This window comes from Procambarus clarkii, chromosome 91 (assembly GCF_040958095.1).
Source record: "Procambarus clarkii isolate CNS0578487 chromosome 91, FALCON_Pclarkii_2.0, whole genome shotgun sequence".
Taxonomy (NCBI): domain Eukaryota; kingdom Metazoa; phylum Arthropoda; class Malacostraca; order Decapoda; family Cambaridae; genus Procambarus; species Procambarus clarkii.
Genome location: NC_091240.1, coordinates 13740059 through 13766891, shown reverse-complemented (window position 1 = coordinate 13766891; position 26833 = coordinate 13740059). Strand labels below are relative to the sequence as shown.

The window sequence follows — 26833 nt, the reverse complement described above, 5'->3', positions numbered from 1 at the left end:
ACGTAAACCGTCACTAACACTGTCACGCTAATACCGTCACACTAACACTGTCACACTAACACGTCACGCTAACACTGTCACGCTAACACTGTCACGCTAACACTGTCACGCTAACACTGTCACGCTAACACCGTCACGCTAACACCGTCACGCTAACACCGTCACGCTAACACCGTCACGCTAATACCGTCACGCTAATACCGTCACACTAATACCGTCACACTAACACCGTCACACTAACACCGTCACGCTAACACTGTCACGCTAACACCGTCACGCTAACACCGTCACGCTAACACCGTCACGCTAACACTGTCACGCTAATACCGTCACGCTAACACTGTCACGCTAATACCGTCACACTAACACTGTCACACTAATACCGTCACACTAACACCGTCACGCTAACACTGTCACGCTAACACTGTCACGCTAACACCGTCACACTAACACCGTCACACTAACAGTCACACTAACATCGTCACACTAACAGTCACAGTAACACCGTCACTTACACTGTCACACTAACACCGTCACACTAACAGTCACAGTAACACCGTCACACTAACAGCCACACTAACACCGTCACACTAACAGTCACACTAACATCGTCACATTAACACTGTCACACTAACATCGTCACACTAACACTGTCACGCTAACACCGTCACACTAACAGTCACACTAACATCGTCACACTAACACTGTCACACTAACACCGTCACACTAACATCGTCACACTAACATCGTCACAATAACACCGTCACACTAACAGTCACACTAACATCGTCACATTAACACTGTCACACTAACATCGTCACACTAACACTGTCACACTAACAGTCACACTAACAGTCACACTAACACCGTCACACTAACATTGTCACACTAACACTGTCAAATAAGTACTGTGAAAATAATAAGATAACATAACACATTCGGTGAATCCATTATGCACTTGATCAACAAGTAGACCTGACCACTGACTGGCGTGCACTAGACTGCATCACCTCACTACGTCTTATATGTGACTTGTCACTGTTGAGGGCCACATGTGAGTCCCATGTGGGGTTAATGGTGAATACCACTCATAATAGTCCATCTTAAGATATCTCCAGTGCTCAGGTCTACATCATAAACATTGTAGAACAAGTTGAAATATCACATAATGTTACAACTGCGATATCACATAATGGTGGCGGTCGTGGTTGATCAAGTGGCACATGGGTGACTTGTGAGTTCACTGGGCAGTTGGATAAGATAATAAGGGTTAGAGAACACTTCTGAGTGGCCCCCCTGAGTGCCCCCCCTGAGTGGCCCCCCTGAGTGCCCCCCTCACATAACCAGGTTGACCTTGCGTCTGTCTCCAGCTGCCCCCTGGCCCTTCTCTCAGTCACAGTCGCTGCTTCAGGTTATGGTGGACGAGTAGCCCGGCCTGTACAGCTCCTGCGCTCCAGGCTCCTCCTTAAACTGGGGCGACAGTTTAACATGTGGCCACAGACGTGGCCAGCCCACGGTGAGCTGGACCACGTGTCCGGCCCACATGTCATGGTCTATCGCCCTCTAGCGCCCACCGAGTTAGTAATAGTCTATCGCCATCTATTTTGAAGTTAAATTATAGTATTTTTTAGTTAAGAGTATTTAAGGAGGGAGTGTTATAGTAGCATTACGTGGAAGACTGGGGAGACAAAAGTTAGAGAGGGCAAGGTGTTCCGTCGAGGCTAGCAAGATCCTGGGTGAGGTAAGGTTAGAGTCATGGTGAGAGAAGGTTAGGGCCGGATACATATGGAGCACTTAGGTGTCCACTTACACGATATGTATCTTTTATCACGGCGGGATAGTCAGCATGCACATGATAAGTTAAGAGCTCCTAGTCCCCGTGAGAAGCTCCCCAACCTCAGCTTTGTGTTCCCGACCACCTCCTGGTACTCCGGAGGTCGTCAACTGTTTGGTAAACTCCTCACCATGTCGTCACGGTCGGGGTCACAGGTCCTTGTGTCTTGTGATTGGTTATGTGTCCGGCCCAGCTGGTGCCCACTTGACCCCTGTATCATGGTGGGCCAATTGATTATCACATCACTATCTTGTTTGTCTGGCTGTTGGCGTAGTGTTGTTGGCCCGGAATACTGTTATCGCTGTCAAGACTGAGGTGGGGTCTGTACCCCCGTTGAGACACGGTGGTGGGGTCTGTACCCCGGCTGAGACACGGTGGTGGGGTCTGTACCCCGGCTGAGACACGGTGGTGGGGTCTGTACCCCCGTTGGGACACGGTGGTGGGGTCTGTACCCCCGTTGGGACGACGGTGAAAGAGTAGCTAATATCTGAGTGACTCTCACCTACCAGAAGATGGTAGTACGAATCCCCCTGCTTCATAATACCCAGCAATATACCCCTTAACAAAGCGTGAAGAACAAGACAGAACATCAATATACCCTTAACAGAGCGTGAAGAACAAGACAGAACATCAATATACCCTTAACAAAGCGTGAAGAACAAGACATAACATCAATATATCCTTAACAAAGCGTGTAGAACAAGACATAACATCAATATACCCTTAACAGAGCGTGAAGAACAAGACATAACATCAATATACCCTTAACAAAGCGCGAAGAACAAGACATAACATCAGTATACCCTTAACAGAGCGTGAAGAACAAGACATAACATCAATATACCCTTAACAGAGCGTGAAGAACAAGACATAACATCAGTATACCCTTAACAGAGCGTGTAGAACAAAGAGATAAAAGTCATCAACAGATCATGGAGGTGTACAAGTATTGTACTGATTGACTCAGCGCTTCCACAGCTCCTTAAGATAACAACACCACATTATCACTGAAGATGATATGCCTCAAGTATAACACTTACCACCCATAGTGACAGGCTTACCAACCTCCCACCACCCATAGTGACAGGCTTACCATCCTCCACCACCCATAGTGACAGGCTTACCAACCTCCCACCACCCATAGTGACAGGCTTACCAACCTCCCACCACCCATAGTGACAGGCTTACCATCCTCCACCACCCATAGTGACAGGCTTACCAACCTCCACCACTCATAGTGACAGGCTTACCAACCTCCACCACCCATAGTGACAGGCTTACCATCCTCCACCACCCATAGTGACAGGCTTACCAACCTCCCACCACCCATAGTGACAGGCTTACCAACCTCCCACCACCCATAGTGACAGGCTTACCATCCTCCCACCACCCATAGTGACAGGCTTACCAACCTCCCACCACCCATAGTGACAGGCTTACCAACCTCCACCACCCATAGTGACAGGCTTACCATCCTCCACCACCCATAGTGACAGGCTTACCAACCTCCCACCACCCATAGTGACAGGCTTACCAACCTCCCACCACCCATAGTGACAGGCTTACCAACCTCCCACCACCCATAGTGACAGGCTTACCAACCTCCCACCACCCATAGTGACAGGCTTACCAACCTCCCACCACCCATAGTGACAGGCTTACCATCCTCCACCACCCATAGTGACAGGCTTACCAACCTCCACCACCCATAGTGACAGGCTTACCATCCTCCACCACCCATAGTGACAGGCTTACCAACCTCCCACCACCCATAGTGACAGGCTTACCAACCTCCCACCACCCATAGTGACAGGCTTACCAACCTCCCACCACCCATAGTGACAGGCTTACCAACCTCCACCACCCATAGTGACAGGCTTACCAACCTCCAGCACCCATAGTGACAGGCTTACCAACCTCCAGCACCCATAGTGACAGGCTTACCAACCTCCACCACCCATAGTGACAGGCTTACCAACCTCCCACCACCCATAGTGACAGGCTTACCAACCTCCACCACCCATAGTGACAGGCCTTACCTCCAGCACCCATAGTGACAGGGTTACCAACCTCCAGCACCCATAGTGACAGGCTTACCAACCTCCAGTACCCATAGTGACAGGGTTACCAACCTCCAGCACCCATAGTGACAGGCTTACCAACCTCCACCACCCATAGTGACAGGCTTACCAACCTCCACCACCCATAGTGACAGGGTTACCAACCTCCAGCACCCATAGTGACAGGCTTACCAACCTCCACCACCCATAGTGACAGGTTTACCAACCTCCAGCACCCATAGTGACAGGCTTACCAACCTCCCACCACCCATAGTGACAGGGTTACCAACCCTCCTCACAGCCACAGTGTTTTTCTACCACAGACGTGGCCAGACATTTACAATGCTAACCAGCATATATACATTTGCTTCTGTCCTCCATGGACAGGGTTAGAGATGTGTTAAACATATAGTTCAGGGGTTCATTGAACACTCAACCACAGAAGGTGATTGTAGTGCTTTTAAAATTCTAATCTAACCTACATACATAAATACACATACTTACGTATGTTTTCCATAAACAATGTTCGAGGTGTCTTTTACAGTGTCATTTAATATGCGTTTACAAAGGTGAAATGCAAATCTGACCAACTTCCACATATCCTGTATGCACATACACACACACACATATATTATTATTATTAAATATATATACACACACACACACATATGTATTCTCAGTCTTGCTTTTTACAGGTCGGCGTTCAATCCCCGACCGTCCAAGTTGTTGGGCACCTTTCCTTTCTTCCGTCCATTCCCATTTCCCTATCCTCATGTCCCATCCAAATGCTATATAGCCGTAATGGCTTGGCGCTTTATCCTGATAATTATCTTATTGCTAATATGTTTAGTTATATAATATTTTTCTTATTCTTATAAGGCATTATACATTATTCGAGGTGCGTGTACACATATGTAAACATAATGTATATACATGTATATTTATTTTAGGGGGAAATACGATTTTAACATTGTTCAACAGTAACCAATAATGTTACAATATGACGTAGGAAACCACTCTACTGCTGCTACAGCAGTAGAGTGGTTTGTACTGAGTGGCGAGATATACATCAGTTGCACTCACTCACTCACTCACTCACTCACTCACTCATTATCATAGACCCGCATGAACGACCCCTTCGAGTCATTCATGCAACAATTGTGTCGACAATGCTCCGCCTGCAAGGAGAGGTTCCTCTATAGTAGTGTGGGGGTCAGTGCAGAGTGTGTCAGGTCTCCAGCCTCTGTAAGACTTGTGTGAGAAGCAGTACACCTTTGACCAAACTGACTATTATAACCCAAGTCTGTGCACCAGGTTCTATCACGCTAACAGTCGTCCATCGCACTAATCACATATAACTTCTTTAATCACATCATTTCCCAATGTAATCCTCTTAGTAACACAGAACTATCCTAACTTAGCACTTGTGAGTGGGTTAAAAGGGAGACACCCTCCGGGTCGTCTGTTAGTGTTGTATGAATATGTTCAGTTGGGTGTTGAAGTGATGGGTAATGTTGTTGTTGTGTTGTGCAGGTCCTACAGGCCAGCGGACCTCCTGCGCCCTCCACTGCACCGATACCAACCTATACTTATATCAACCAGGTAAAGTGAACTGTTGTTTGGGCTGCACTGACTGACAGCCCGCGCTGTAATGGCATGATATATTTATGGTCACATTTAGAATGTTAATTCAATAGATATATGTAAATACACACTATACACACATGACACACTCACCATACAACACCCGCTCACACACACTCACCATACAACACCCGTTCACACACACACACACACACACACACACACACACACACACACACACACACACCATACAACACCCCCTACACACACACACAACACCCACATGACAGCCGTGACAGGGACCATGTGAGCAGGACAGTAACCCTCTCCCCCTCCCGGCGGACGACAGGCAAAAGCTACATATACGACTACTCTGTGACCACGTCGACGGCGCTACTGGGCGCCCTGGAGGATGACGCCCACCTCCACATCACCGCCAGGGCCCACATCGACGTCTCCGCCCCCTGCGAGTACACGCTCAGGGTGAGTCTCGCTACACTTCTCCTGCTTGTATACACCTGTCCTATTTGTATATTACAGTACGGCCCAATACCTCGAGGCTCAATTTAGACCCAAATATCACAGGAAAAAGGTTATCATGCATAACCAAACTCAATTACGGGCTCACCATAGCCCGTGCTACATGGACACTTCGTCCTGAGTAGCTAAATCTTTAACAACAACAACATACCTCGTGGCTGATCACATTAGTATAGGAGAGCGGAATTTTTTAATGTTTATCTCTACTGAAACTATTCAATCTGTACGTTTTCTTTAATAGAGCTCAAATGCAGGAGGGGTAACTCGTCTCGGTGTGTAACCGCTCAGATAATTCAGATAATTTTTATACAGATGGGCGACTCAAGTCAAGTACTGTGCTTCAGCTACTCTAACTAGTTATAGGGTATATGATATAGGCGATGTACCTGCTATAATTAGGTACTGATTGTGGAGTACGAGCGGGACAGAAATGGTTGGGCATGTTTCCTTATACCCAATGCAGATCTGTATTCACCAATCTTCAATGTATTATGTATTCAACCATCACCAAGGATCACCAATTAGATTTGTTATTATTATTTTCTACCACAGATGTGGCCACACATTTACAATGCTAAGCATCATATATATATATATATATATATATATATATATATATATATATATATATATATATATATATATATATATATATATATATATTTTTTTTTTTCTTCTTTCATCCTCCATGGCCAGGGTGAGAGATCTATTAAACATATAGTTCAGGTATTTATTGAACACTCAACCACAGACGGTGATTGTAGTGCTTTTAAAATCTCTCGAGCATTTACAACGCCATTAAAATGATGTACTAAATTGCCCTAACCTAACCTAACCGAGGACCCACAAATAGAAAACGGGACATCACGTCAATTTTACGAGCCGTTATGATTGTTAGCACACCAGTTTTTGGCCTTAGGAGATTTATACGTCAAAATTCGATGTAGTATTCGAGAGGGAGTTACCCGGGAGTTAGACAACTGTTGTGGCGGTTGCATCCTGGGGAGGGTCAGAAGTTCCACATTGGGGACCTCCATACAAGCCTAAATTATATATATACACAGGCTGTCTGCCCCCGACAAAACAAATTATAATACAAGATTGTTTCAACGACGACAATATAATTCGAAGAATGAGTCTTCTTGGTATTGTTGTTGACTGAAGTGGTGTTGGGAAGCAAGTGTTGTAGCAGCGTTGGTGGTGTTACAGGTGACAGATGTTTCTCTGGGCGGGTCGTCCCACGAGGAGCAGTTTGTGGCCGCCATCACCAAGTCTCCTCTGCGCTTCTCCTTCCAAGATGGCCGCGTGGAGCGCCTCTGCAGCCAGGTGTCGGAGCCCGCCTGGGTCCTCAACTTCAAGCGGGGCGTTCTCTCCACCTTCCAGAACTCCTTCACCAATAAAGGCACAGAGGTAAGCTCTCTCCTACGATTAATTTTTAACAAAGTTAATGATCCCTTAATAATCAATTTTTCATAGCATAGTTAATACCTTGCATCATCGCGGTCTCATTGTATCGTGTCTACAGCAGGTGGAGGAGACCGATATTTCTGGAGTGTGTACGACTGCGTACAGAAGCGTATCTGAGGGTGACGTAGTGAGCATAGAGAAGACCAAGGACCTCACTTCTTGCACCGGAAGACCCAGTCTGTCGTCGTACATAACTTCCAGTAGCTACATCACCGACTCCCCCGTGCAGAGTCTGCCGGTCTTCAAGAGCACGAGCACCTGCAGACAGAGAATAGAAGAAGGAGTGCTGAAGGTGGCGGAGTGTGAGGAGAGCCACAAGTTCCGTCCCTTCTCCAGCGAGGAGGGCGGCGCTGTCACCCTCGCCAAGACCACCATGATGCTGGTCTCCCAGGACACTCCAGCCCTCCCACTTGCTGGTAAGAAAGACATCACATTCAGTTCTTCCTTAATCCTGCAGTCATCCACCTAGACTAGTCGGTACAGCGATGGCCTTGTGTCTTTCTGGGTCGGCGTTCGATTCCCGATGATCCAAGTTGTTAGCCACCGTTCCTTCACCTCGTACTTATAATCGAGCTATTTGTCCTCATATCGTAAATGCTGTGTGATAACGATGGTTTTGCGCTCTCTCTTGATAATTACCTTACATCCTCGTTAGTCCTGCTGAACAGTCAATGAATTGTTGTATTTGCTCCTTAACCCCTTGTGTTCTAGGATATATATTGGTGAATTCACTATACGAAGCGGTCCCCTGCCTCTCTCCGTAGCACAGTTCCCTTCTTCATATCCAGCGCACTGAAAATACCCTTCTCGTGTCCTTTTGACTTGGGTGTTTTAGTTTCTATATTGTTCCCTTAACAATACCCCTCAGTATCCTTTATGTAGTAAGCATATCTCTTCTAATTTTACTTTCCTCCAGTAACATGAAGTTCAGGGCCACTTATGTTTCCTTGTGGTGGTAAAGCTCTCAACGCCACAGGTTGATATATACAAGGTCCCGCACGCCTCCCACCACTCACTCACCGCTCCTGCTCCCTGTCTTACACATAATGTACCTCCCCAACAAGTAATTCCTTATGATTTCCTTGTTACCAATTATTTCCTTTACTTGTAAAGGAAACAAAAACAACTGCAATACTATATTAGTATTAATGCTTGTGTTTTTGCTTGATTTTGCTTGGTAGTTTGTCCAGTATATGATTGATATTTGTCAATTATGAACCAACTAGCGGGGGTACCAGAGTGGCAGGGATGACCGTGGTCATACCATCTCTGTACACTACCTTCATCGTTGTAACCACCTTCACTGCACACAAATCGTATGACAGTGTCATGAGGGTTGCCAGAGAGGGTGTCACGCATGATGGCAGAGGAGACATGTTGACAAAAACACAAAGTGCTAGTCATGAACAAGGTCGACCCTCCTTGACATGAACAAGGTCGACCCTCCTTGACATGAACAAGGAGGGTCGACCAGAGCGTCCAGGAGTTCAAGTCGCCACAATCACACTTCCAACTCCTGTTGACACCACACATCACCTCTCACCGGAGCCGTTGGCTAAGGTGACACCTTGTCAGTACAATGTGTGTACTCACCTATTTTTACTCGCCTATTTGTGTCTGCAGGATCGAGCATTGACTCCTGGATCCCGCCTTTCGAGCATCGGATGTTTACAGCAATGACTCCTGTCCCATTTCCCTATCATATCTAGTTTTAAAATTTTTGCTTCCACAACTTGTTCCTTAAGTGCATTCTATTTTTCCACTACTCTCACGCTAAAAGAAAACTTCCTAACATCTCTGTTAGTATTCCGTGTTGAAAATTCTTCTACTTCCACTCTGTCAATTCCCCTGAGTATTTTATACGTTCTTGTCATATCCCCCCTCTCTCCCTTCTTTTTTTCAGGCAGGTGAGAGACAAGCAACCAATATCCTCTAAGGGATAATTTTAGGTTATATATGAGAAAGACCCTTTTAAGACACAGGAAAGGTAAAGTTAGGTTATCTAGAAGATTTTTGTTATGGGCTGAGTCTTGGGAGTGAAGCGTCCTGGAAATATGAAGGCAGATGAGCCGACTGACAGATGGACAGGCTGCTAGTCTATTGATATGACTGAAATAAAATAAGTAAACAAGGATTAATGCACTTTTCCTCTTCCACAGATTACCAGTTTACCAGCAAATCTTTGGTGTTCGATGAGATTATCAGCGGCGATGCAGAGACTCAGGTTGACACTATTGAGAAGATTTTAAGGGAGCTCGACGAAAGCACACAAGACGAAGTGCTGCCCGAGGTGCCAGCTCTCTTCTCCACCCTTGTGGCCTCCCTCAAGAGCCTCGAGTACCCAGCCCTTAGCACCGTTTACACCAACACAAAGCAACCTAATGCCCGCAAGTTCCTGGTTGACGCCATGCCTCTGGTAGGGACAGCTGCCGCCGTCGGAGTGGTGAGGGACATGTTCATCAACGGTGACATGACAGACGTTGACGCAGATGTCTGGTTCACCTCACTTGCTTTCTTCAGGAACCCAACCTCTGAGATGTTCACTGCGCTTGCTGTTAGTATACATCAGATATATTTCGTTTAAAATGTTGCTATTTTATTATGACTGCTCAATCGACGTATTTTCTTTTTGTATGACAAAATTGTGTTAAAACATTAGCATGAAATATAACTATAGTACATAGAACAAAATATAACGTATTTAGCATATTTGCAGCTTCCATCGACGAGTCATAACTCATTGATGTTAATACTTGCTAAAATTTCATAAAATAAATAAAATATGGGAAGAAATAGTAATGGGGAGAACATTATTTTTCTTACAGCCTCTTCTTCAGCATAATCCCAGCCAACAAGCGATGCTGGGTTCCTCAGCTCTCGTGAACACTTACTGCAAGATCCAGCCAGACTGTGGCAATGACCGGGGTGTCCAGCAGGTTCTTCGACACATAGAAAGTCACCTTGGCTCCGGTTGTCGCTCGGTTAATGGAGAAGAGAAGATGAAGATCTTAGTAGCACTGAAGGCTCTGGGCAACGCCGGCCGTTGGGTCAATGCTAGTCCTGTCCTGCGACAGTGTTACACTGAGGAGAATGATATGGAAGTCCGAGTAGCCGCGATAGGAGCCTGGAGACACAGTCCTTGTGACTATGACCGCTCCAACCTACTGGCCGCTTTCCAAGATGAGGCTCAAGACACCGAAGTTCGAATTGCTGCTTACCTTGCTGTCATGACGTGTCCCACTCCTACTATTATCAACACCATCAAGGACCGCCTTATTTCAGAAGGTGTCAACCAAGTCGGGTCCTTTATTTGGACTCATATGGTCAACTTGCAAGAGTCAGCCGGCCCCGACAAGGAGTGGGTCCGTGAGCTGATCGGGGAGGAGCTCCTACAGAAGAAGTTCAGCACCGAAGCCCTCAAGTTCTCCCGGAATTACGAGTCGTCCTTCTTCATGAATGAACTAAATGTTGGCGCAGCTGTAGAAAGCAACGTTATTTTCTCCAGCAAATCCTACTTGCCACGCTCTGCCATGCTTAACCTTACTCTTGACCTCTTCGGCGAATCCATCAATCTTTTTGAGATTGGTGGCCGGATTGAAGGATTTGAAGCATATGTAGAACGTTTCTTCGGATCTTCTGGATATTTCCCTGAAGAGACCATAGAGGGCATATTAAAAACCATGCGTCAGAAAAAACCTGACGCCGAAACCACCACCTTAGAAGGATTCCTTGACCAAGTAACCGATGAGCCAGAAGGTTCGTATTACCTCCGTGTCTTTGGTAACGAACTGCACTATAAACGCTTCCATGGTCTGGAAAGCCTTATGAAGACATCAGGATTCTCCAACCCACTGGAGATGTTGATGGAGCTTGCTCGCACCGGTAATGTTGATTACACAAAGTCATACCAACTCATCAACACACACTACACAATCCCCACCATCTCAGGCTTGCCACTCACTCTCACCGCCAAGGGTACGGCTACACTTGCCTTGAGAATGAATGGCAATTTTAAGGCTCAAAGTTTGCAGAATATTAACATAGAGGGTCGCGTGCAGCCTTCTGCAGCAGTACAGATGGATGGTATGATGCTTGTTGATGCCCACGTGACTCGCACGGGGCTCAAGATCTCCTCCACCCTGCACACCTCCACCTTCCTCGATGGTAAACTTCAGATCGATGGAGGCAAGCTGGTTGATATTGCTTTTAACACACCTAAAGATAAAGTAGAAGTGATTGATGTTAGCACCAAATTCTTCTACCTGGAAGACGATAAAGAGATCCGAAAGGAAGGAAAAGACGAAGTAAAGTATGAAGGGTGTAGGAGGATAATTGGTGGAGTTGAGATGTGCGGCGAGTTGAGCTATACCTCAACCTCTGACAGCAGTCCTTGCTTCCCGCTCACGGGACCCGCTGCCCTCCACCTCTACATGAGGAAGACAGACACCCAGACCGGCTACAACTTCCGCTTCACCAGTGGAAGTAAGGAGATCACTTTCCTATTTGACACCCCGGGGTCTCAAGCCAATCACAAAGTAGCGCTTAATATTGCCAAATCTGGTAAAAATGTAAATTTCGATCTCGAGATGCCTTTCATGTCTCTTCAAGGCGCCGGGGAGTACGTGTGGAAAAGTAACAAGAAGCACATTAAACTGGAGATGACGCGTGATAACTCTGACAAGTACTCACTGGAGACTGGTCTCCAAGTTACCGGGGAAGACGTAAAGAAGTTTGAGCCGTACTTAATTATCATATCTCCAATAAGGGAAATACTTAATGCTAGAGGAACTCTGGAGTTGGACGTAGGTAACACCAAGTACGTGGCTGACGTGAGCGTGTCCGGCCTCCCAGTGTCTCCTCTCAGCCTCCACGGTACGTCTTGCTTCTCATCTTCCTTCATTACTTCCACTCCAAAAGAGTCTTGTATTTTTAATGACGCTTGTTCCGTCATCTTATTTGCCAATTTTGTTCAATAGTTTCCTTAAGCTTTCAGTCTCACATTAATTGGAAGAGAAGCGTGTTAAAAAAAGCCCTTTACTAAACAGCTTGTGAGTATCAGGTGTTATGGGTCCTCAGGTAACTAAATAGGACCTTCTCAGTATATATTACCCAACTTTTTAATCATTAGGAATGTGACCGCATTTTCAAATGTGTATGATATGTATTAGAATACGTCTTCATTAATTATGCGAAACTTCCGTATTTGCAGGTTCGTATACAGGCGTAGAGAACACTGCTAATGTGGAGGTGGCGCTGAACACTCCCGCCATCGACATCAAGGCCAAGGGCCAGCTTGTCTCTGAAGGCAACTTGGTGTCCTCCAAGGCCGACGTTGAGTACAGTACGCTGCGCGGGGATAAGCACACCATCCACCATTCTGCTCTCATCAAGACTGAGACCTCACAAGACGTCAATACATACACACTTAAGTTTAATCTGACTCCAAGTCAGTTCCCAGACATGGCTTTAGACATTGACATCAGATCTATTATTTCCACTGGTCGCCTGGAGAACATTTGCACCATAACCCGAGGACCCGTAACGTGGAATTTTAAAGAAATTTATTCTTATAACTCCGATGAAAACAACTATAATTTCAATGTTGAAATTGAAGTTCTCTGCCCTTATCATAGCATTGATTATCTGGCCCTACACGACCTTAAGATGGGACGCAATTATCTGAACGCCAAGAGCCAGATTAGGGTCAGCCCTGAGGACGAGGCTACCTTGACCCTTGACCTCAGCCACAGCAACAACATTGATATTGAAGGACGTATTATGGCTCAGGTTCCAGGCGCGAAGGCTACAGCTGAAGTCCTTGTTAACGAGGTCGCTAACGGTCATTATAACGCTAAGGTGAGCCATTATTGCAATTTCTAAACTGTTAATATATCACGATATCTGATACTAAATAACTTAAAAATTTTATTTTTGGACATATTATTTACATATTTAGACATGTGTTGTCTATTCGGGAATACAATACTTGAATACAATTACGTATGGTAAACATGTTCCCAGGTGACTGGCAACATCAACGACATAGAGACGAACACCGTGAGCCTTGAGGGAAGTGTACGAGACAACTCTGTACCTGGCAAGTTCAATGTTCTCATGGACGGTTCCTTCAAGTGTCCGAGCCACACCTCCAAGCTCAGCTCGGGCATATTCGCCGACTCCGAGAAGGCCAACGTTGACTTGAACACTGATATTAACGGCAGGAAGTACACGATGAAGATTGAAAGCACGCGGACCTCCATCCTCGTCGACGCCAACATCGGCAGACACGTCCTCCTCGACGCTTACGTAAGTCAAGCAACATACTCCTCGTAGAAATAATGAGATTATATTCACAACACTTGCGTATATACAACAGGTTCCTGTAATTGGATATTTGTCCACTTAACAATGTCCCAGTTGGCTCACAGAAAGGGAAAACCCCTAATTTATGTTCAGAAGGTTCCTCTAATCAGATGCTGAATGTGAGCAGACTACAGGTGTCGGGGGAGGTACAGGGTGGTGGTGTGGTCACTACAGGTGTTGGGGGAGGTACAGAGTGGTGGTGTGGTCACTACAGGTGTTGGGGGAGGTACAGAGTGGTGGTGTGGTCACTACAGGTGTCGGGGGAGGTACAGGCTGGTGGTGTGGTCACTACAGGTGTTGGGGGAGGTACAGGGTGGTGGTGTGGTCACTACAGGTGTCGGGGGAGGTACAGTGTGGTGGTGTGGTCACTACAGGTGTCGGGGGAGGTACAGGGCAGTGTACAATTGTCTAAATAATTTCCTGCACACACACGTTCCAGATTACTTCAGCTGACGAGGGACACAAACTGCTTGTTAGTGCTGACTGGAACAAGGACGTTGATCCAACACAGTCTTTGGTGATTAGTGGACAGCTGTCTCCTACAGAAGTAAAAGCTGGCTTCAGGTAAGAACCTGTCGACTGCAGTGTTGAGTCAGTACTGAGACATGGCAATGCTTTACATTCCAAGAAGTTCAAAAATGTGTTGATAGTGGCTGAAGCAAGAGGTTTGCGTGAGGTTCATTTACTGTTTACCTTTATTTATTAAATTATAAAATTTAGATTTTCTATATTTCACTAGAATATCGACTATACCATAAATAATAAATTAGTTTAATGTAATCTCGGTAAAGCATTGACGAAGACCACACCTGTTTTCCCCATGTATATGCATCCACAGGATCGCTCTCAAGTCTGTTCTTCATTTTCTGTGACAGGTTTGGGGAGCGGGAGGTGTCGGCCTCATGCCGGCGGGTTGACGAGGGCCTAGAGCTGGAGGCGTCGTGGGCGCCGCGCCAAACCCTCCTGGCCTCTCTTCACTACTCCCTCGGCGACACCATGTCTCTCGTTACTACTGTAATCACGCCTTTCCACGGGTGGGAAAAGCAAGATCTTATGATTAATGTCACTCTCAAGGATCACGAGATCAACAGTCGTGTATCTGCGACCTGGAAGAACGCTGAACAAGTGGTTCTTACGATCAATGGTAAATTGCGGCCCGGAACGTTTACCAACGCTCTCAGTGCCAAGATTCTATTCAGTAGCAGCTTTGAGAGTTTCGAGAGGATGTCCTTGACTGTGGACCACGCTATGGATGACGCCACCATCAGTACCAACATAGCAGGCCTGTGGAACAACAAGGAGATGAAAGGCAGCTTCCAGCTGACTCCCGCTGACAGCGGCGTCGATGCAAGAGCCGCTTTCATGTCTCCCTTCACAGAAGAAGTTCTTGTTACTCTACACCATGAACTACTTAACTCAGCTTTGTCTACCAAACTAGAGGCCAAATACGGTGAGGAGACCTACGGCATCACCCTCAAGGGTGAGGTCAACCTGGGTGAGGTTCAGACCATTACTCTTGTCCTCAAGACGGTCACTTCTCTCTCCTCTGCTCCGCAGGTCAATCTTAACGTCAAATATACTCTGAGTGATATCAAAATGAATCTGGTCATCGAAGGTAAAGCAGGTGAGAAGAAAATACTTCTTAATATGAATGTTGAGAAGACAATGAGAGAGAGTACGACAGCGATCGCAGGAGACTTGAGATTCATCACACCATTCACGTACCCAATAACAGCAACACTTTCCCACAGCCATGATGGACAACACTTCACCTCACAGTTCGAGATCTCGCGAATATGGTCTAATTTCGGGAGCGTTAAGATGCACGCGGAAGGCCACATGACCAGCAGCAGCGACGTAGAGGTGACCGCCTTACTCAGCAGCCCGGCCACCAAGGCTTCGCTCTTGTTTAACCATAAAGTGACAGACAAGAATATGAACTCCATCATTGATGTTACTGTCAATGGTGAGCAGATGACTGCATCAATCAAGGGCATCTTGGATGCATCACAGAGCCTGGCCAACCTTCAAGGACAAGTCTCTTCTACTATCAATGGTCTCGATGATATTAAACTAAATATTGAAAGCCTTAAGGAAGTCAACACAAGAACATCAAAGATTTTGTTTAGTAAAGGAACTAAGTCTATTAACATCGTTCATATTATTACATTTATTGATTTACTTAACTGGGAAAATTCCTTTGACGTTAATGGCATATATAAGATAAGTAACACACAGTCCCACGAAGGCACAGTATATTCGCACCGGCTGGACTGTGCCTGGGCTGACGGAGGTGTCATTCTCACTGCCTCCATTGACCCCAAAATTTCTGCAGAATCCCGTAAAATCGATGCTCAAGTCACCCTAACATCACCATGGGAGTATTACGAGAACGTCAAGATCGATCTTCACTACGAAGATGACGGAATTGAATACAAACCATCCCTCAGAATTGAATACAAGCCAGGAAGTATTATTGAAATTGCAACAATGACTAAGTTTGACATTTACTCCTTCTACACTGAAGCTACATTAACAACTCCTTTCTGGCAACCTTTGGGGTGTAAGTTTAACTTGGAATTCAAGACACGGACGCCAGTTACTCTTGTCCTCACTCGGGGAGCCAACAAAACCACCATTAACGCAAGTGGAAACTGGGAGAGAGGCAGGTTGGATGGCCAGATAGACATTCAGTCTACCTATCTAGAAGCGCCAATCTCAGTTGAAGCATCATATGACGTCATCTCCCCTGAGAAGAGAGTACGTATTGTTGTAACAACTGATCATAAGTATGAAATAACCGGAGCCTTTTCTGGACACATGAGAAATGCAAAGTGGTCTCTCGTGACGAAACTTCCAGTTGAGGGGGCCCGCATGCTGGAGTTCAGTGGGCAGTATCAAGCCACAGCTCTGCCCTTCACTATGAATGCGGTGCTAAAGAAAGAGTCAAACGTCTATGCAGTCCTGAGCAAAATTAGCACGAGTGAGTTCCTCGTGAGCTTGGACATTAATGGACAAAGGGGCTCTCTAGAGAGCAAATGGTTCTATCAGTACACACACGCTAACATGGAAATTACGTTCCAGTCTCCATTAAGTACTTTGAACATGGCTGCTTACATCATGTACGACTTTGAAACCCAGAAAAAGATCCATGTCAAGCTTACTAATGGCAACCAGGAAATCAGTCTCATTGGAAAGCTTGAGGGAGAAACTTTAGTCTTCGAAGGAACAACTCCTATCAGGGGCTGGGAGACTCTTAATGCTTCATTCTTTGCCTCCGAATCTGCTATCAACGCTTTTATCTCCAGAAATAACCGCAGAATAGAGATAAATGGAACTATGCACATTAGGCATAGGAAGGGCAAGATTGAAATCACTATCACCACTCCATACACTAATTACGAATCCATTACAGTTAACACAAGCTATAACTTCCATAATGAGACAAAAAAAGTTGAATTCAAGTCCAGTTTCGGTACAGAAGAACTCTCTCTAAAGGGTAACATAAGAGTTTCTGATCCATTTACTCCGGAAATGAAACTGGATATAATCACTCCATTTGAAGCTGTGAAAACTATTGGCGGAGAAGCCCGGTGGAATATGAAAGACTCGGTGAAGACCGCCAAAGTAAAGGTTTACCACAATGACATTGACTACAAGTGGCAGGTGGAGGCGACTGCCGAGAGCATGCTGAAGGGTCGGGCCGAGGCCACCATCATTACGCCCCTTCCAGGCTGGACCCACGTATCTGTCAAGGGCAGCTTCGACTTCACTATCATGCCTTACACCGTCGCCTTTACCCACAACAAGGAAGATGTTGTTAATACCATTGAAGGAAAACTTTCTGTAGCCCAAAACGCTATCACTGGCCAGGTGACGACGCCAGTTACCGGCTGGGAGAAAGTTGTACTGAAAGGCTCTTACAACGTCAACAACAACCACCTCGCAGGCAACCTGGAATTCGATAAGGGGTCTGAGCAGTATGAAGTTAATGGTGACGTTATGTTCAACAGCCAAAAGCCCAAACTGAATATCAACATCAAGACACCAATCCCAGATGCTACCAACATTCAGCTGACCATGGACGCAAACATGGTTGACATAGAGAAGACTTTCAGCCTAACTTTCCTGAGGAATGACATCACTTACTCAGCTGAATTCACCGGTCAGTTAATTTACAAAACAGGATTCCTGAAGGTAATAACACGCTCCCCTATTCCTGGTTACTCTGACTTCGAGCTTTATGCCAGTTATGATTTTACAGGGGATGTTAAGACCATCGAGATGAACTTAAAGAATGAAGAAAATATAAAGCAGCACTTCTATATAGCCATGGCTGTCAATGACAATGAATTCAATATAAATGCTGTCACTCCATTTGAGGGTTTCGAAGTTATGAGAATGAACGGTGACTACACAGCCACCGGCGGTGAGCACAACATCATGGCTGCCTTTGTTAAGAACAGTCAGACGTACAGTTTCCAGGCGGCGGCCAGGCTAGATACGACCAGCGTCGCCCTCCGCCTCTCATCTCCCATCCCAGTGATCAGTAATGTTGTGCTCAATGCCAACTATGAGCTTCTTGGCGATGGCGTCCAGAGTTTAGTCCACTTTGAGAGGAACAATGACGTCTTCAAATTCAATACTCACGCAAGTTTTACCCCCTTCAAATCTACGTTATTTGTCGCCGTTGATACCCCCGTCAGTGACTGGAGTAAGATCATCATTGACATCAATTATGACATCATATCTGATAGAAAATCTGCTGAAATTTCTATTAGGAAAGACAACTTCTCTAAGATTTTCAGAATTGACGCAAGTTATAATCTTGAAAGTGGTTCACTAAAAATAAAAACACCTTTTGAAGGATTCGAGGTTCTCGGTGGCGACTATACATTGTCTGTGAACAAGAATAACAGGAAAATGGAAGCCAGCATCAAAATTAATCACAATTCTAAAGAGTGGATTTTCTCGACATATGGTCAGTATGATTCAGACAGCTTTATAATAAAGTTCCAGACTCCCTTTGAAGAATTTGATACAGTTGCTGTTGAGGGAACCATCAATGTGGCCACAAAGACTGTCAAGGGCATGATTAAATTCGGTTCTAACAACTTCTCTATGAACGTATCGTATGCTATTGACAACATGTCCTTCGACCTGGCAACACCATTTGAGGTACTAAAGTTTGTGTCTGCTTCTGCTTCTTACAAATGGATTTCATATGAAAAGGAAGCAGCACTGACTATCGTCTACAATGAGAACAATTACATACTTAATGGAGGACTGAGTGTCTCTCCTCAAGCCTCCAGCATCAGTCTTCAGGCCACCACGCCCATCCTGGGCTTCCATAACATGTCCTTCCAGGTTAAATACGATATCAACAACAAGGACGAGTTGCTGTCAGCGCACATGGTCCTCGGTGAAGACACCTACTACTTTGCAACAAGCGCCTACATCGAAGATAAAATTGCTTATTTCAAGTGCAGTCTCATGTCTCCGCTGCCTGGATGGACTGATGCCAAATTCGAAGTTAAAGTTGATTTTTCTCAGGATGATAAGATACTGGAGATTTCACTTGAGAAAGATGGAAATGTAAAGGCCATTGCTATTTCTGGAAAGCTGATTGGAAGCACAATGGACTTCAGCCTGAAAACTCCCTTCACTGGTCTAAAGAACTTTAACATGTTCGGTTCCCTGAATCGCGCCAAGAGATCTCTTGAATTCAAAATGATTAATGACGCTGGAGAAGCCTCGCTGCTGACCAACTTCAACTCGGCCAAGCTCCACCTCAAAACTCCATTTGCGAGAGCAGAAGAAATTACTTGGGAAATAACAAAGGTTAATGACAATTCATACAGAGGGGAGTGGAAGAGAAACAACAACTACGTGACGGTCTCACTAGAGAAGGAGGGCAGAAGCCGAGCTTTTAGTTTGGAGATAAAAAGTGAACTACAAGGCTGGGAGTTCCTGGCCCTCACCGGCAGGCTTGACCAGGACGCCCTGCACGGCTATGTCAGCGGTGCCGTTAATGAGGAAAAGGTCACCCTCTCTATACAAGGACGACATGACGTGGAGGGGGAGTTCACCCTCAACCTGACTACACCCTACGACAACTATCGCACAGTTGAGGGCAAATTAAATTACAGCTTGAAGAAAAGACAGATTAAATTGGAGGCTTCGTCTTCAAGCTCAGAATTCCATTACATTTTTAAATACACGAGAAGAAACGGTTTGGAGTCACACCTGTTGGTGCCCAACCCACAGCAGAACACTGAGTTCACAGTCAACCTCACTCCTATCGCTGGCAAAATTGTCTTTACATCTCGATTTGAAAACGTTAGAAATTTCTACCATGAATACAAACTGGTACTTGGAAACATTGTTCAGTTCTCCGATAAAACTACCATAAATGATATTGATGTCTTCACTACGGAGTTTGAGGCCAACGCTGCAGAACAGAAGCTTCACTTGGAGACCCATACGCGTCTACCTGGCAGGCACTCAGTCCTCCATGTTCACAGAGAAGGCTTTTCCATTTTCAATTTAAGTTTTAAGCGCCAGATTGAAGTCAGTGGAGATGTAGTAGAAAAGGAATTTAAAGTTGAGCTGTCAGGATCTGGATCCCTACCCGGGGAAGGAACGATTAATGCCATCATTACCAACACATTCCGGGAGCAGCCAAGGACTATAACAGCAAAAATTGATGTGAATAGACTTACAAGTCCAAAAACAATAAGAATTGAAGTTAACCCAGCACCAAGTCTGCTTTACGTGTTTGACATAACTTATAACATCGACCTGAGTGAACCAACTCAGGGTGATTATGATATCAAGATTACAACCCCGGACAGGTCAGCTGCCCCGTGGAAACATATCTCTGGCAGCTGGGACGTGCAAGATATTGACTCTACAGAACTTACCTTTAACATCGGTAACATAGCATACAAAGCCAATGGCAAACTGGGAATCCGAGAATCAACAGTTGTTCTGTCAGCTGAGGGCAATGAAAATATATACCTTCAATGGAAATTTGAAAGGAATGGCGCTTACAGGGACTACTTCTTGAAGCTTGGTCGAGAGTCAAGGTACGGAATGCTCAAGTTAAAGGGTACTCTCACCGACATCGCTCACGTGGACATCGAGGGAGGCTTCAAGGTCGGCCCATTCCAACCAGAAGAATTTTTATTCACAGCCAAGTGGAACAAAGGCCCCGACGGCTCCGTGACTGGAGAAGGATCATATAACTATGGGGATTACCATGGGAGCCACACCCTGGAGGAGTTCCGGCGTGATGCCGCTCAAAGATCTGCCACCTTCAGATGGACATCAACCTCAAATTTCCCTGGTTATGAACAGATTTCCGTATCTGGAAACTATGATGTTAATGGCAAATTTGTGTTTAATGCAGACATAAAAGCAAATGAACGCGAGTCAAAAATTGATATAAATATATCGAACTTGAGCCCAAAGCGATCTCGCAACACAATAGAGTGGGACATCCCAATCCTTGGAGAGTTTGGCAAAGTTCAGTTGACACTCAGTCATAACTTTAGAGAAGTAACTAGCAAGTCCATCGCAGCTGTGGCAAAGATAGGACGAAGACAGGCCTTCGTGAAAGCTAATTGGAAGAGAAGTGAAAACTTTGAGATTCTTGATGGGACAATTGAAGTGAAGTCAAAATATCTTGGAGATATTAACTTCTCTATTAAGTACGATGTTACCAACATTCAAGATGCACAAGCTGAGGTTAAGTACTCCCGAAAGACTCCAGATCACCAAGAAAAATATGTCAACATTAACTGGCACAGAAAAAGTAGCGCTGAACACATGGAAGGTGAGCTCATTCTAGATTCATCACTTCAATTGCTTTCACACGCCCGTATTTCCAATACAGTTGACTTTACCGATGTCTTCCACTTAAAAACTAGCCTTGAATGGAATGAGAAGGCAGTAACATTTGAACTTGATGTCGGCAAGAATTCAGTGTCATCAAAAATTGCAACACCATTCGAAAACTTTAAAGCAATAGAGGGCGAATTAACATATAGTCTTGGGGGTAAAGACAAAGTGGTAACTCTAAAATATGAACGTGGTGAAAAGAAAGTTGATCTAAACTTTACCTTGAACAGGAAATCTAAGAGGAAGGGAGATTTTGCATTGAGTCTTACAACACCCTTTGACCTAGTGAAGAATGTTAACATCAATGGAAGTTGGAATAAAGGTCAAGCTCAAGTAAACTATAAAAGAAATGAAGTCGAGTACAGTTTCGAAGGTGTAGCGGATGTCCAAGGCGGTAAATCAGACTTCGACATAACCTTCACAGGTACAGGAGGGGAAGCCATCAGAATAGCTGCCGCATATGACGTAGAGGAATTCCTTGCTGGAGGAGGAACCGAGCCTAAGAAACTAGCAAGTCTTAAACTAGAATTTGAAACTTTCAAAATCAGTTTTAATATGCAAGGCTTCCGCAACAATAAGAGGATATATTTAGAAATTGACGGAGAGTCAACCTTGTTAATAATGAAGAAGTTCCATCTGAAGCTGAACTCTGAATTAAGTACTGAAGCTCGTGATGGCGTCTTCGAAATAATAGTTGACGAGTTCGAGTTTAAAATTGACAACCACTTTGAGAGGCACGAAAATCATGACTATTACTTCAAGAGTAAAATTGAGAGCACACTGACGCCTCTGCCGGCGCTAGTGTTCGGCATAGGACGCAAAGGTGAGGAACGCATTGTGACTCTGGGATACGGTGAAGGACAGGAGGTCACTTTCTCCATCAAGGGCAAGGACAACTTTAGGTCTGGATTTAGTGGCTCTGCTGATATCCCTAACTATGGATATGAAGGAGTTAAATTCGATGTTGAATATGGATTCCAAAGTGATGATGAGGTCGTTGTTAAGGTTGAAATTGAGCTGGGTGAAGATGGCCAGGAAGTGGAGGCTGAGTTCACTTACAACTCGGAGGGAGTGAAGGCCCGTCTGGACTCCCCATACACAGGCGAACACAGTCTCCGGGCCAGACGCTCCATTGCCTCTGACAGCTTCTTCACAGAAATTGGACTCGATGATTACAATGTCAAACTCCGAGGTGGCTTGATGGGCGAGGGTATTAAGCGAGGAGCAATGTTAGAAGGAGATATTTTTGGTACCAGGTTCCTAATAGATTCCCTCTTCCAGTCTGAGGGCCAGCAGTACTCCGAAGGCAAGCTTATTATTCAGACGCCGTTCCGTTGTATGGAGAAAATGGGAGGTTTGTTTACACTGTCTAATGTGAACTCAAACATCATGGCTCATGCTGAAGTGTTCCTACCATCTTGCTCCACACCAAAACTAACTGGAAAATTCAACATGAACCTGAACGATAAAATCGATGGCTATGTTACAGTAGATGTGGCGGGTGAGCAGTTCACTGTGAAGAGCAATCTAGTCGGTGCGTCGCTCAGCCAAGGATACCAAGGTACCGTAGAAATATATACACCTTTCCATGCTCTCTCAAGTGTCGTCATTAATGGAAAAATTAAAATGGAACGTTTGTCATTCTTCGAAGCTGACCTGAAAATGGTCGAGCCTGACATTCACGTGCTGCAGGTCAAGTATCAACTCTCTCCTCAAGCACTCACAGCCAGTCTTAATCTTAATTCAATCAAATCCGAAGGTGGAATAAAAATGAACTTCACCTTGGAAGGTTTGGATTCTGCTCACAAAAAAATGGAACTAAACCTCTGTAATGGTAAACTGACGGCCGAGTACATCATGAGTGAGTCTACCTTCAAATTTACCTTGGACTCCTTGATTAGAGGTATTCCACGCCAGATGTCTGTTGAAGCTAAGTATCTATCACTGGAAGCCATGGAGGGCTCTCTTCTCACTACTCTTGCTGGTCAAACTCACAATATTCACGGAGAGTTCAGCGTAGTCAACAATCGCATTCAGGGAGGAATAGAGTTGGAATCTACTCTGATTGACGGAACAAGGAAACTGAACTTCGACATTTCAATTCCAGGTACTTCTTCCAAGGAAGTTTCCTTTGATGTGACCTTTATAACGTCGGAAACCTACTCCATGTACTTCGAGTTAGACGCCACGACTGGCCTCCGTGCCACTCTTAAAATCGATGCCCCAATCTTCCAGAAGCTAACTGTCAACTTCGAATATATTGCTACCACAGCTGCGCTTACACTTGAGACTCCCACAGGCATCCATAAGGCTAAGGTGACTTGGCGTGTCACTCGCAAGACACCTTTCGACTGGCTGGCGACCGCTGAGCTCGTCTCTCCACTTCTTGAAAACACCTACACCTTCAGTGGCATCCTTAGTGGCAATAGGAAACAGAGAATGGTTAAAGCACAGTTGGATGTTGGAGATGTCCGGCATGCAGTGCAAGCGACTACATCTATGTCAGCAAATGGAGGCGGATTCTTGTTGATTATCGAAACACCATTTAAAAATATCAACAAAGCTACTCTCCAAGCTTCTTTACAGTTTGGAAATAAGATTCAGTTGGAAGTGGCAGCCAATTTCTCTGAGAATATCAACACCTTCAATTTCACCTTCGACAACGACAATCAAAGCTTAGTGGCAGAGGCCAAGTCTCCTTATATCCCCACAGGATTGGTCAGAGCGGAAGCTGCTCTTACTGGAAACATGCAGACAAATATGCAGCTGAAAGCGGCCATAATGAATTCTGATAAAAATATTTCTGGTGTTCTTAACTTGAAAATTCCGTCTTCTAAGGCCATTAAAATCAATTTGAAGATTACTACTCCCTTCAAGGGCTACAGAAAGATGAACTTCGTTGCCCAGTACATGAAGGATGAAGTAACTAACATAATTTTGTCTATAGATAAACCAATCAGTTTCTCTGTTAATACTCAGTTCAGCAATATCAACAGTGTCATCAAGGGTAATCTTAAGATTGAAACTTCTGTTCAAACTCTGGAAAATATTGAGGCCGAGCTATATATTCCCCTCGATAAGTTTGCACCAAGAGCCGTCCTTACACTGGCTAACCGCAAGTACGGAATAGCTGCAGACTTCCAACACGGCATTGAGTCTAAGATGTCTGCTAACTTATACTTGAACGAAGATTCCTATGGCGGTAACCTGGCCCTGAGGACCAAGGCGCCCTACGAGCTCGCCTACGGGTACCACCTCGCTGATAAGCTCTCTAACAAGTTCCACCTCAGGACAGATTCTTCCTTTATTTCTGCATTTGTCTGAGAAAAATTGTTTTAATATTTCTTTACGAATCTTTGATCAATAGCTCAGCCTCTAGTCATAGATATTGAGATCATCTCAGCAATGTTTAGATATGTATGAAGAGAAAGCCATTTATAGTTAATGTTTTGTGCATAACTTAGAGAAATGTTTTGTTTATTTGGGATGGCCTCGCCAGTGCTGTTGATATCTGACTTGGGTATGACTACCCAATAATTATTAATACCTATTACCCTATAATTATTACGCTATAATTATTACCTTATAATTAGTACCCTATAATTATGTATATAGACCATGAACACACATATATGTAATGCATGTAGCTGCAATAAAATGAATTCGTACATTGATTGTTTCTTTGTTCTTAATTGAGACTTTCCGCAAAACACACACACACACACACACACACACACACACACACACACACACACACACACCACTGTGTGTGGGGACTAATGACTGGCCAGTCATCCTGGACAAACACACACACACACTCACACAAACAGGCCAATCCTAGAAGACAATCATGCAGCCCCAGCATGAAGTCCATATCTAGTCAAGGATAAGACTAAACTGGAAAAGGTTGAAAGGTTTGCCACTAGACTAGTATCCGAGCTGAGAGGTATGAGCTACGAGGAGAGGCTACGGGAATTAAACCTCACTTCGCTGGAAGACAGAAGAGTTAGGGGGGGACATGACCACCACGTTCAAGATTCTGAAGGGAATTGATAGGGTAGATAAAAACAGGCTATTTAACACAAGGTGCACACGCACAAGGGGGCACAGGTGGAAACCGAGTGCCCAAATGAGCCACAGAGATATTAGAAAGAACTTTTCAGTGTCAGAGTGGTTGACAAATGGAATGCATTAGGAAGTGATGTGGTGGAGGCTGACTCCATACACAGTTTCAAGTGTAGATATGATAGAGCCCAATAGGCTCAGGAATCTGTACACCTGTTGATTGACGGTTGAGAGGCGGGACCAAAGAGCCAGAGTTCAACCCCCGCAAGCACAACTAGGTGAAAACATTATTAAATCAGTAGATACTGAAATCAATAACTTAACCTTGAGGAAACTGTTCTTATAAGTTAGCAAACCTTTCGACCCCTTTGGACTATTAAGTCCAATATCGATTAAAGGAAAACTATTGATGCAGGAATGCTAGCAGGAGACACTAGCCTGGGATGATCCTCTGACACCTGAACTCCAAGAAAAATGGAAAGGGTTAGTGAATGATTTTAATTCCCTAGAAACAATTAAGTTCCCTCGGTCAACTACAACTGATTAACAACAAATTAGTCTACATGTGTTTTGTGAAGCTCCTGAGGAAGCCTATTTGGTCACCAATGAACAAGCAACTTTGCTTACCAGGGAGCCGAGCGGACAGCACGCTGGACTTGTGATCCTGTGGTCCTGGGTTCGATCCCAGGCGCCGGCGAGAAACAATGGGCAGAGTTTCTTTCACCCTATGCCCCTGTTACCTAGCAGTAAAATAGGTACCTAGGTGTTAGTCAGCTGTCACGGGCTGCTTCCTGGGGGTGGAAGCCTGATCGAGGACCGGGCCGCGGGGACACTAAAGTCCCGAAATCATCTCAAGATAACCTCCAAAGCAAGAGTGGCACCGATAAAGAAATGGTCCTTGCCACAACTAAAATTAACAGCCTTACTATTAGAGGTGATGCAGACTCATTACCTGACCAAAACATTGACAAACATCCACATCCAACTGTGGTGTGGTCGGATAATAAAGCGGTGTTGC

The 26833-nt window shown here is 45.0% G+C and overlaps 2 protein-coding genes across 2 annotated transcripts in view; both read left to right on the top strand.

The window, feature by feature from the left end:
* LOC138359572 (vitellogenin-like) overlaps positions 1–4862 on the top strand; it is a 17478-nt gene extending 12616 nt beyond the window's left edge. Inside the window, exon 6 of the mRNA XM_069318921.1 lies at positions 4845–4862. Within this exon, the coding sequence (XP_069175022.1) occupies positions 4845–4862 (18 nt within the window). The remainder of the gene's footprint in view (positions 1–4844) is intronic.
* Positions 4863–5366: 504 nt separating this feature from the next.
* Positions 5367–25420, top strand: LOC123774022 (uncharacterized). Its single transcript, XM_045768104.2, has 10 exons — positions 5367–5496; positions 5828–5961; positions 7228–7428; positions 7544–7901; positions 9645–10039; positions 10311–12357; positions 12695–13341; positions 13507–13791; positions 14288–14412; positions 14724–25420. The coding sequence occupies exons 1-10, from the start codon at positions 5406–5408 to the stop codon at positions 25072–25074; spliced, it is 14634 nt and encodes a 4877-aa protein (XP_045624060.2). The 5' UTR covers positions 5367–5405; the 3' UTR covers positions 25075–25420.
* The last annotated feature ends 1413 nt before the right edge of the window (positions 25421–26833 follow it).